Source organism: Chroicocephalus ridibundus, chromosome 2 (assembly GCF_963924245.1).
Source record: "Chroicocephalus ridibundus chromosome 2, bChrRid1.1, whole genome shotgun sequence".
NCBI classification, from domain to species: Eukaryota; Metazoa; Chordata; class Aves; order Charadriiformes; family Laridae; genus Chroicocephalus; species Chroicocephalus ridibundus.
Genome location: NC_086285.1, coordinates 1,143,643 through 1,156,374, shown reverse-complemented (window position 1 = coordinate 1,156,374; position 12,732 = coordinate 1,143,643). Strand labels below are relative to the sequence as shown.

The 12,732-nt window shown below is 48.9% G+C and overlaps 1 protein-coding gene across 1 annotated transcript in view; it reads right to left on the bottom strand.

Moving 5' to 3' along the window:
• Nucleotides 1–697: 697 nt before the first annotated feature.
• Nucleotides 698–12,732, bottom strand: part of SMARCC1 (SWI/SNF related, matrix associated, actin dependent regulator of chromatin subfamily c member 1) — a 98,201-nt gene continuing 86,166 nt past the window's right edge. Inside the window, exons 27-28 of the mRNA XM_063324190.1 lie at nucleotides 4,511–4,687; nucleotides 698–2,861 (exon numbers count right to left, since the gene is read on the bottom strand). Of these exons, the coding sequence (XP_063180260.1) occupies nucleotides 2,776–2,861; nucleotides 4,511–4,687 (263 nt within the window). The 3' untranslated portion in view covers nucleotides 698–2,775. The remainder of the gene's footprint in view (nucleotides 2,862–4,510; nucleotides 4,688–12,732) is intronic.

The following is a 12,732-nucleotide window of genomic DNA, read 5'->3' as shown; positions in this document are numbered from 1 at the left end:
CATCCACCAGAAGACCCCAGCCCTAGGGACCTCCCACGGCAGCGGAGGAGGAATCCCCAACTGGGGACGGAACTTTGGTGGGGTGTCCTGGAGCTGGGGGCACTACACATCTAGGGTCTCAGGGAAGAAGTGCCACCAGCACCTTTCTTCAGGGGAAAAGGCTCTTACTTGGTCAAGCAGCAGGAACATTTAGAATATAATCCAGATTGGATTCCCGGTTTCAGTTTAATCAAAAAGGCCAACTATCCTGGCAGGCCCTGGAGCCCTGCAGGAGAGGACAAAAGATCTGAAGAGTCATCTGAATTAAACAATTAACAGCGAAGCCGGCAGGGGAACAGAGGAACGGTGGGATCCCGCTAGGTCAGCGTGCCCAGCCCTCCTCTACTCAAATCTGCCACTTCAGAGCGCTTCTTTCAAGGGTGTGATTCACCGGGGAACGCGAGCGTGAGCACCCGTCCAAGTCAGCACGGCGAGACAGTGGGAAAGCGGGAATCAAACAGAAATAATCCTATTAGGCCTCGAACGCTGTTTTTACTTCGTTCACGTTCATTAAGCTTTTAAAATCCGAAATACCGTTTTCCAAAGCGGCGGATCGCCGAGCGCACTGTGAAGGGCCTTGGCTTACCTGCGTTACTTTGGTGTCTCCCGCTCTGCTGGGTAACGAGCTCAGGCTTTGTATTAATTCCCATTGCAGTTAAGGTGCTGCCCCGAAAACAGACCCGTATCGTATTGACAGTTCTCAGCTCATCCAGAGCGCGCAGGGAGGGAAAGGAGACTCCAGACAAAGGGGCACAAGTTTTGTACAAAAACCACTTTTTTTTTTTCTTTTATTTCACAAAATTGGGTGGCTGCGTTGCAGGAATAAAACCGGCCCTATACAGAGGATCAGATGAAAAAGTCAGCACATGTATTATTTATACAGAAACACAACAGTGTCAAGAATTCAGGTACTCTGTAGGATCATCACTAGTACAGTAAAAAATAGTCTCCATCTGGATCCTTTATATTTGAAGTTGATCACACTAAAAACAACCTGAGGTTATTCTAAACTGGACTACGGTCTGAACCAGAAAATCCCATGCTCACCCCAAAGACCCTGGAGGGAAAGGTGACGGCGGGGATGAATTTCCTTTTGTGGGAGGCGGAAGGCAGGCAGGCCCTGACCGTTCTCTGCTAGGCACTGTGGGTTCTCAGAGCTCGACGGTGGGAAGCGGCGTTCCTACGCGCGGGAAGTAACAAGGCTGCAGACCACCGCGGATGCGCGGGCAAGCCCAGGAATGGTTACTCCACGCTCACGCGCTCTCAGGACCCGGGAAGTTCAACCGTTAACATCGATGAGTCAATCACCTGAGTGCTCTTCAAAGCAAATCCTTTTTTTCCTTTTTTTTTTTTAATGGTATAAGTGGTTCTGTGGGTTTCAGATTGGGAGATCACTCTCCAGTCAAGCCTCAGACCACCACCTTGCTCTCGGTTGCTGAAAGCCACCCTTTGAATGCGCGAGCAGGCTTCAGACCTTTGGCAAGAAAACCTGCAAAACCCTCTTCTGCCAGAGAGAAGGCAGAGAACCCAAACCACGGCCGGCAAAGGATTCTTTGCAGTCGCTAACGACAAGCAAACAAGCGGTTTTGGCAAGTCTGGAGGTCTGGTGGTCTCACTCAAGGAGATTTGTCGGCTGAAGCCGTTCCCTTACCCGCGACCCTGCAGACCACGGAAGGTCAGCGAGTGGAAGGTGACGTGCAAGTTGTCCTGAAGACGCGTCCCCCCCGGTCGCTGCCTCTGCCCACCTCGGCTGTCCGCAGGAGGTAGTTCTGGCATTCGCACCCCAGCCATCCCAACCCAATCCCGTACGCTAGCACTTCTTCGCTATCTACTTTTTTTTTTTTTCTTTTCTGTTTTGTTCATTTTAAAAAGTAAAAAGTATATGCTCCAAAAAGAGGGACTAAAAATCATGGTTTTAATTCCTCAGTTGGCTACTGTACCAAACTACTCAGAGGGAAGGTTCAACTACCACCTTCAAAAGCAAAAGAAAGGTAAAAACTGGAGCAAGAAAACTCCTACCATTGAGTGGTTTTATTCCAATTGATTCACTCCTGGCTTCATTCGCACTGGATCAATATTTTCTTTAATAAGTTAGCGAGGCAGCCCCAGGACTCAGCTACTGTCCTTAATGATCAGGTATCTGTAACGAACACGGCTGGCATTCCTGCACCTTCTGTGGTACAGCACGCCCTTATTTTCCTTCTCTGCTCCCGACACTGGTTTGGCATCCCATCTTGATGCTTTGATCTACCTGGAGAACCCGAAACATTAAATCACAGGTGGAGTGGGCACGTGCTACATCCTAAAGCTCAGTTAATGCCTCCACCTTAAAAGCTTGATTTTTTTAAATTTTTTTTTTTTTATTTTTTTTTACTCTCCCCAGGAGAGCCCAAAGCTCAAAACACCAAGATGAAAGAAACCAGAGCAGAGAGCAGAGCACACGCTGAAAAGGCAAGCAGACCAAAGAGCAAAGGACTTCCCACCAGCAACACGGAGGCACTACTGGCATCTTTGATTTAAAGCTTTCCCAACGGAATGCCAAGTACTGCCAGGTTACGAGCGGCGAGGAGAGGGGGGGAAAAAAGACGCTGTGTATATGTGTGTGTATGTGCACACACACGGGACCGGGGCAGGCCAACGGGAGGTGAAAACCTCCCACGGGAACAGAAGGTAACTGAGGAATTCGTTTTTTGGTCACCACTACGTTGCTGTAGAAGTTCCTTCTTCCTTGGCTGCTTAGGGAGCGGCTGAGGCCGGGGGGGCTCCTGCCGGAGGTGGGGTCACCCCTTCCGCTGGTGGAGGCGGCTGCGCAGGAGGGGGATCTGCAAAAATAAACCAGCAGAGAAAACAGTGAGCAGGACAGCAGGAGGGGCTGAACGCGGAAAAGGAACCCAGCACAAACGCCCGGATGTCTATACGCTACGGGAGATGCGGCTGTCCGAGAAATGTCCCAGCAACGGCCACGCCTGCGGCTTCTCCACCTCTTATGCTTCACGGGAAGCTCCAGCGCACGTTTTATTGTGCTTTTCCACCCCCTACGCACCGCGTGGGAGAGGAAAAAAAATTCCCCGTTTTTACAGAAGAGGTGACAGGCATGCAGCTCGTGTAGCCGGCAAAGTTCACGGCAAGCAAGTTTCAGAGCTGGAATTAGCATTTCTCATCTCCCAGCTCTGTGCTCGAGCCTTCAGATTAGGGCTCTTTTCTATTTAAAATAGATGGAACAATACACTTCATATGAACAGAGCCTGCACTTAAGCTCTGAAGAGCGTATGTAGGTTAAAGCAGAGGAATCCACAGATGCAGCAAGTAGGAGGAAAGAAAGGGAGGATACAAAAGGCCAGCTTGCATGCACCGAGAGGAGATGTTAATGGAACACGACTGACTTGTTTAGCAGGGGAGAAAAAAAAAAAAAAAAAGAAATTAAGATAAGGGAAGAGAGCAAGCAGGAATTCAACCTGACATAAGATATTCCCAGCGGTAGAGGCTCAGAAAAAAAGAGAAGGAAAACTAAGGAAAGCCAGAGCACCAGAAGAATAAGGAGCGAGTGTCTGAACAAAAATAGCATCCGATGGGAGTATTTCATGCTTATGCCACCGATGAGTCAGTACTCCTCAGCAACTCCCTTCAGCTGAAGCCAAAACGGGATGGCTTTTCCCAATTATTTCTTGGGAGAGGTACTACAAGCCACCACAGTTCCTGCCCGTGTGATGACGCTTACGCCGAATAACATTTTGGGGGTTAACGTTTTTGGGCTGCGCTGAAGCAGACCAGCAGCTTGTCCCAGGCTGCAACTAATACGGACAAACTTATTGAGGAATTGGTGACGGAGCACCCTGCGCCAGCCGTGCCGGCTCTTCCTTTGCTTTCTGGCTTCGGCCACATTCTCACTCTCATTCAAGTAACACCCACACAGTGGCTACTGACTTCAGCTGCTTTTTTTCTTTTGGCTGGCATAAATCAGCTTCATTTTTAGAGATGTATTTGTATCATGTAAGGAACGCTCCCGATACACCTTTGCCTTCTTCCTTATTAGGACTTCCTCTTTTTAATTTTGCGCTGCGAAGTTTCCAGTGATGTATTGTTGAACTGAATTGTATTCTGAACCCCACCATTTAAAGATTTAGCTGCAAGTGAATTCCTGAACCTCTACTGTGCATTCTTCCAGGTGAAGTCGAGAGAGGTTTTTGATGATGCCCACAGAGCCTTAGCGTCATTATGAATAAAATAAGGGATGTTATAAATAAAATAAAGGACAATGGAGTATGTTTGGATGCCTAGAGGGGAGGCAAGCACTTAAAGCTTCAAGCACACCCCTGGCACCAGTCTTTGGTTGCCACCGTGCACAGATCCTATTATTCCTGCAGCAGATAAAGGGGTTTCAACGACAATGACTTTTCCAGCAACAAGGCAAGCGACAGAAAAGCCACACCAGGTATATTCAGAAACGTTTTCTGCTGGAGATCCCACTTACACATGCCATTTGGAGCTGCCAGAGGAACACGAGGTCCAATTAGGTTTCCTGACATGGGTGACATGCCGGGCGGGGGGGGACCACCGCTGGCTGGATGGATGTTGGCCGACACACTCGGCATCATCCGGCCGGGCATGGGCTGTCCAGGTATCATCGATCCGGGTCCTGGCATCTGACCTGCAAAAGCAGCAAAGGGACACAAGACTCACGTGAAACATGGAAGCGATCAGAAGAGGGAAAATAAGAGTCTAGTTGTTCTCCGAGCAGCGAGAAGAGACTCGTGCACGACAGGCAGCTCTGTACACGCTCCAAACACCAAAGGAAATGCCTTTTCATCCCTCCCATGTCAACACACTCCCTTCGGGAAGAACCACGGGACGCCTGTCACCTCTCAAAAACACCAGCAAGCGGAAGGTAACGTTCGCAGTCAAACCCCAACATTTTAAGTGAACCCCTACCAAAAAGGCGTTTGACAGCAATCTCAGTGAAGGCGCAGGAAACAAACGGCACAAGAGCAACGAGGCATCAAAGGAAGAGCACTTGATGAAAGGGAGCAGCCACAAAGCTTAATGGATTAATTTAATGGGAGAACTGAAATCATACAGCTAAAAATTGGCCTGTAAAGAAATTTCCACTATAACCCCCCCTATTCTGATGGGAGAGAGGGTTCCAATAAAGTCTTCCTCGGGTATCAGCTCTGTGAGAGAACTTCGTGTTTCAGCCGCATAAAGGAACTGTTAGAATCGCCCAGCTTCGGACACCTACAACTTGCTGATTGATGCTTTAAAACCTCATTTGAGGAGATTATTTTGCATAATCCACTTACATTTACTTTAACGCACTTACATAAAGGTACAGTATTTCAGTTAGAAAAAGCAGCTATTAGACACGGATTGTAAAGGCTTCCTTCAGAAGAGCTCATTCCTCCCCAAACCCCAGGCAATTATGTGAAATAAAGTGTGATGACAGAACCCTCAAACAAAAAAAAAAAAAAAAAAAAAAGGCTCTGAACATACATAAAAAGCATCACAGCCGCAACGGCGGTTAAAGCCAAGCAAGTGGGAGCTCTGGATTTGGGACCGAGTCAATACTTCGTTACAAACACTATTAACTCTTACTTAAGCTCAGCTTTGGAACAAGAGCTTTAAGTAATATTTTGTTGCTACCTGTTACTTCCGTTTTCCAGGAAATTGCACCGGCTCACAAGGAGAAAGCTAGGGGGACCACTGAAAAGAGCTCCGAGCGTGAAGGAGTAACTACTGAACAACAGTTAGAAAAGAAAAACCACAACACAAGCAGATGAACTTGCTCCACTTCCCTGCTGGCTGGTGCCTTCGCTAACCCCACGGGTGTGCCCTGCTCGGCCACGTCCCTCCAGAAGGTGTTCACCTTCGATACCTAAAGCACTTGGAAGCTTCTCTAGCCCTTGGTTGCGCGTCTCTGCCCGTAGTTCCATGGTACTTTAAACCAATAACCTGCTCTTAGTCCCACCACACATCACTGAAGAGCCTGGCTCTGTCTTCTTGATGACCTCATAGGTATCAGAGAAACATGGAATGGTTAGAGTTGGAAGGGACCTTAAAGCCCACCCAGTGCCACCCCCTGCCCTGGGCAGGGACACCTCCCACCAGACCAGGTTGCTCCAAGCCCCGTCCAACTTGGCCTGGGATGTTTCCAGGGATGGGGCAGCCACAGCTTCTCTGGGCAACCTGGGCCAGGGGCTCAGCCCCCTCACAGCCAACAATTTCTGCCTCACATCTCATCTCAATCTCCCCTCTTGCAGTTTTAAACTGTTACCCTTCGTCCTGTCCTGTTGTAGGGCTGCTGGTAGGTGCCTCCAAAGCCTTCTCCTTCCCAGGCTGAACAAGCCCGGTTCCCTCAGCCTCTCCATGGGGAGAGTGTTCAAGCCCTTGGACCACCTTTGGTGGCCCTCTGATGAACTCAACTCCAGTTTATCCATGCCTTTCTTGTACTGGGGGCCCAAGTCCTCCCGACGCGGTCTAACAACTGCTGAGCAGAGGGAGGATAATCACATCCCCCAGTCTGTTCTCTGTGCTCCCGTTCGTACAGCCTGGGATGCCGCCAGTCTCCACCGTCTCACGCTCGACTTGCTGCCCACCAGGACCCAAAGGGTCTTTTCTGCAGAGCTGCTGCTCGGGGTTAGTCCTCCCAGGTATGGAACTTGGCATTTGTCCTCGTTGAATTTCGCAAGGCTTCTGCCAGCCCGTTCCTCCAGCGCCTCCCGAATGGCAGCCCTGCCCTCAAGCGTATCAACGGATAAAACGCAGATCACTGAAGATTTAAGCAGACGCGGCATGAATTTTACTGCCGCTGGCATCTGTGCATCTGTTTTGGTCCAGCTCCCTCCGAGATGAGGAGTGGGCAGAGAGGGCATGGCAGGCAACACGAAAACGCTGTCACCAACAGCAACAGCCAGGCGCGGGCTGAGACTTAAAGACATGGTAATCTACGAGTATTAGAAGTGAATCGAGAGACAAAACAGCGTTGGGTTTGCAAGCAGCCCAAAACTGACCATTTGTAGACTCTCTGTACTGGATTCGGAGCTAATGCTGAGCTTCTAGGAAACATCAGCTTGGAGCTTCAAACACGAGGAGAGAAGGCAGAGAAGAAGCGAGCCGCTCTTCTCCGTCCTCCAAGGCAGAAACCAGCCTGGGGACAGGTAAGAACTCGGCGCAGGCAGCTCAGCTCCGACGCGCAGCCTGTCGTCGCACGCAGCTGCACGAGGGCAGCCGGGCAAGCTCCGGGAGTCGGGATTTTCCCTGATTTGCAGGCAACAGACGTGGGAACTTGTGACATGCCCGATGTTGCATGATGACCTGTGTCACTTACAGTCACCGCAGCTTGAATTTCAGTTTTCTGGGTGAAATATTAAAAAAAAAAAACACCAAAGATGAAAAGAAATCCTGTATCACCAGCAATCTCAACCCACACAGAAAAGGGGATCGATCTGGCTGCTTCGGTAACCGATACCCTGTTCTCTTCACGTATGAAACGTTCCGACAACTTCTACTCAAAGTAGTTACTTTCCAGGAAAAAAATGATATTCTTCTGCTCCATCTACCTGTGCACAAAGTCCTTCAAGAGTAGCTTGTATCTTCGGTGGCTGCTTGTGCAAATATAGTCTATTCCTTCGAGCCCAGAACAGAAGAACGGGTTGGTTTTGTTTCCCAGGCAAGGAGGGAATTTGAGCCCCTGCCTCACTGCACTGGCAGGCTGCAGGTTCCTCGTCAGTCTGAAGTCTTCAGTGGCCTCAAAATAATATTAAATAGAGAAGTGGACTCAGCGTAGAGATGTAGGTGTAGAACTAATGGCCACCAGGGTACCTGGGAGAAAAACTGTATGGCGGAAGGGATGACAGCTTATTACATGTTGGAGATCATACGAGGTACAGGAAAAGCAAATAGACAGCCTTTATTTTCTTGAATACAGATTTAAAAGTGGTCATCAAAATTCTTGGTGGAGAGGCACCTAATGAAATTCAACAAGGGCAAGCGTAGGGTCCTGCACCGAGGGAGGAACAACCCCATGCACTGCTACAGGTGAGGGGCTGACCTGCTGGGGAGCAGTTCTGTGCAGAAGGACCTGGGAGTCCTGGTGGACAACAAGTTGCCCATGGGCCAGCAATGGGACCTTGTGACCAAGGCGGTCAATGGTCTCCTGGGGGGCATCAAGAAGAGCGTGGCCAGCAGGTGGAGGGAGGTCATCCTCCCACTCTGCTCTGCCCTGGGGAGGCCGCACCTGGAGCACTGGGTCCAGTTCTGGGCTCCCCGGTTCAAGAAGGACAGGGAACTGCTGGAGAGAGTCCAGCGGAGGCTACAAAGACAATGAAGGGACTGGAGCATCTCTGTGATGAGGAAAGGCTGAGAGCCCTGGGGCTGTTCAACCTGGAGAAGAGCAGACTGAGAGGGGATCTCATCCATGCTCAGCAATATCCAAAGGGCAGGCTGCAAGAAGATGGGGCCAGACTCCTCTCAGTGGTGCCCAGCGACAGGACGAGGGGTAACGGGCACAAACTGGGACACGGGAAATTCTATCTCAACATGAGGAGGAACTTCTTTGCTGTGAGGGTGGCAGAGCCCTGGCACAGGCTGCCCAGAGAGGTGGGGGAGTCTCCGTCTCTGGAGACATCCCAAACCTGCCTGGACGCGTTCCTGTACCACCTGCTGTGGGTGACCCTGCTTTGGGGTTGCACTAGATGATCTCCAGAGGTCCCTTCCAACCCCGACCATTCTGTGATCCTTACGCTGCAGGCTGAAAAACCTGCTTTCACAGAACCGTGTTACACTGTGGAACTCACTAACAAGTTTGCGTGGGGCAGGTCTATCGGTGGCAACGAACTCACCAGTTCAAAGCAGCCCCTAAGTACTGCGCATCACAGTGCTCGTGAAGTATGACCATGGAAGGCTTGATCTGCGCTTACCCCGTTTCTTACAGTCTTCACGAAGCATTTCCTCTCATATCAAAGAGAGCAATGCGAACCTCCGGGCTGACCCTGTATACACGCACGCACAACCTGCTCCTGAAAACTCAAGTTTGCCGGAGAACAGAGCAACGGAGCCATAAGACCGAGCTTTAGGATTGGAAACCGTGTCTGGATTGAGATTAGCTCAACGCAAGCAAGATGAGCGCTGCTTCCTCGTACGTCCTCGTCCTCCCATTCCTCCCACGCTTTGACGCTGGTGTTGTACTCTGAAAGGGTAACCCACCAGGAGAGCGGCCACTTGGTACATCAAGCCAACATTATTATGCTGTTAAGAACTCTGGCTTTCAGCAGATCTTTTATTTTTAGTGAACTCATATCTTCAACACACACAAAAACCAAACAACTGCAGCTACAAGCGTGCAGAAGCCAAGTCAGACCAGCAGAAGCAACGGCAACTCAACCGGACAGAGCAGACAGGCGGCAGGGGCTGAGCCTTGCCGAAAACAAGAAACTAGGGAGAAAACATGGCCCAAAGACCTAGAGGGTTTCGTAGCAAAAGAAGATATTCACAGCTACGAGGGATGCTATCCGCTTGCAAAATTAAGGTTGATCAGGGAATAAAAATGTAAAAACTGGAACGTCACAGCTGTGTTTCAGAAAACCAGGGAAGCTGGGAACTGAGAAATCCCCAGCCTGGGAGCTTCCACATGAAGGAGCCTCAACCTCTCCAAGCGTAAATTTGGCCATCTTCCTTCTCACACCACGCGCCTACAAGATTCTCTCCGTGCTAATGGAGTGATTAATATTTAAAAAAAACCCAAACCCTCTTCTGAAACACCTGAAGCTGGATCAGACTTACTACACCCCGAGTGGCTTCACAGGAGGTCTTAAGCTCTAACACCGGGGAAGCATTCCTCCAGCGAGAGGAAAGGCTGCCAAGCCTGCAGTAAGGCGAAGATTCAAGGACTGCGTTTTATATTCAAATCAAGGACGGCAAAAAACGGGCAGCCAACCCCGCGCTCTGACACGGCGCGCAACAATTTTACCTTAAAATTAGCTTAGGGTTCTTGCAGAGGAACAATCCTATCACGTAGTAGAACTCCAAAACGCTGAAGTTGAGCAGTAACCAAGCGCTACCGAACCAAACTGGGACTGAGCAAGGGGAAATTACTACTACCACTATGGCAAAAATGAAGCCCTATTTCTATAGAGATCGTATTTTTTTTTTTTATTTTACAAGAGACACCGCTTCAAGACAGCAGCTCAAGCGTAAAATGTGGAAAGTGTGACCTACATAAGGGGGAGAGCTTAAAAACAGCAGACGCAGGAAGAGATAAAGCCAAAAGGTTCAATAAAACGAGATTTAGCAGGCTGAAAAAAAATAAAATCCTTTACACGTTAGAGATCGTAGACATTTTCTAATGTGCGCTTTGAAGCATTCCACTATTAGCAAATTGCCAACTGCAGATTCACATCACAGTGAAACGGATGAGGAACAGTTTTTAAAGGATCTCCAAGGTATTTATCTCTATTAAATAAGCCTCTACCTCTATTAAATCAGCTACTTGAGGGGCACTGGAGCGGTAAAGAGTTTTAGTATTTTTGTTTCACTGTAGCAGCCGATGGGGCGTGATGCACAAAGCTTGGAGCCGATTCAAATCCTCCTGCACACCTCTCTCTCCGTTTACCATTCAAAAGGGAAAATCTGCAAGCGCAGCCCGTGCTACGTGAAGGGAGTCCCTCCTTCGGCAGCCAGGATTTCGGCGAGGGGAAAAGCAGGCTGCGCTCTGACATTCCTCTGATCTCCGGGAGGGGACATGCCTCGCCGAAATCTCGATTTCCTACTACTAAATGAATTGTTTCGCCGTCCCGAAATGGGAAGCAGCAGAGAATTGCTCCAGGACTGCCTGCCAGCTTCACCGTGGAGGAGCTCTGCAGCACTGCGAGATGTGCTCCTTCCCACCGGGAACGCTTCTCAGAAGACCGGGAAACCTGTACAACCTCCCAGACACGTCCTTTCCTTCGGCATGTCCTCTCCCCGCACGCACTGCAGCAGGCAATCCCATAGCCAAGAACTGTGAATAATTAACCACAATAACTCATTTAGCATCGCCTCTCGGGGGAGAGGCAGAATTTCCACTTCACTTGCTTATTGCATTTCTGTCACTCCCCTCTGGCGCGATTCAGCCGGCGCTGACGACGGTGGCATCGGCGCGCTGAGGTCAGGCACTTCCCAACACCGAGGTGCACCGTGCCGGGCCCCGACACCCACAACACCCCCCAGCTGAGGACTCGCCATGATTTTTCCTGTAAGAAAGCACGTACGATGGAAGGTACTTTGCCGAGAAGCTGCTTAGCGTGTCACGCCAGCAAGGACAACCCTTCTGCAGAGCAGCACCGGTAACCTTCAAATATTAATGCATCTTCAATAATACATTCTTGTAAGGAGTCAGGAGCTGCTCAGACTTAGTGGAGAAGCTCTGCAGATGTTTAAGAGGACAGTTCAGCGCAAGTCTCTAAAGCATCATCCAGCATCCCTGGAGGAATCCCTAACTGACTCTTATTTACTATTCCAGCCCATAACGTCTCTTGCCTGGCTAGGTTGCATACAGTCAAGAATATACCCGAGAGCACCCAACGTGGCTTTAATGTTTCTGTGTTATCAACCACCAAAACACCTCACAAACCCACGACGACGCGTGTAATACGGCGCTGGATGAACACGGCAAACCACCCGTCTGACTTTGCTCCCCGCGTGCCTCCGGCCGGCGAGCTCATTACGTACCACGGCTACAAAGGAAGCACTGGCAGTCCTTAAAAAAATATTTAGCAAAAAGGAAGTGAACTCAAAATCCTCATCTGTACCAAAAAAAAAATAATCCTGGAATTGCAATCAGTCCAATAGGAAAGTAAATAGCATCCAGTAGCTCAATTTAAAACCACAAGTTTTAAATAATGAAATGTACAACACTTCCTTGAAAAGCCGCAAGCCCAAAATTACTTAGGGTTTTTTTTGTTTGGTTGGTTGTTTTTGTTTTTTTTTTTTTTTTCTTTTTTCTTTTTTTTTTTAATATTTCAACCATCAACAGAAAATTATGCAAAATATATTGGGGGAAAAGGTTATTAAAGTTACTCATCCAGCTCTAGTGGGAAGTGTGTCCTTCACCTCCTTATTCCATTTCTGCTTTGGGTCAGAAATTATTTACTAGCTGAAAATCCCCCTTGAAGGGAAGAGTCAATGACAGCTATTAATACGTATCTCTCTCTCGTCCTCCACGAATTTCAAGAAGTTTCTCGCATTACACACCACAAGTATCACTCGTACAGGGCATTTAGCATTCCACAGATAACCAGGATAGTGCGGAAAGAAATCAATAATGAGCTTCAAATGATACAACCAGCAGCGAGGCCGGTAGCACAGGAAGAAATCGGGAATTTTATTTCCCGTTCTAGACTACAAGGCACAGCTTTTTTTACAGTGAAATTGGAATGCAATTTTATTTTTCTATTTGAAAAGTCTTCATTCCAGGGGAAAAGAGAGAACAAAATAAGCTCAGTCAAAATGAAGTTAAAGTTAAAAAAAAAAATCTGGGAAAGGAACAAGTCATGGGACTTGTCTGAAATCAGTGCCCATGCCCAAAAACAGGAACATACTTCGGTCATTGGGTTGACCAGAATCTCATCACGCCCAGGCACCAAAGGACCAACTGATGGCAGCCCAACTGGCAATGAGGGCAATGGGGTCTCCCCTCAGCCTCCTCTTCTCCAAGCTAAACAT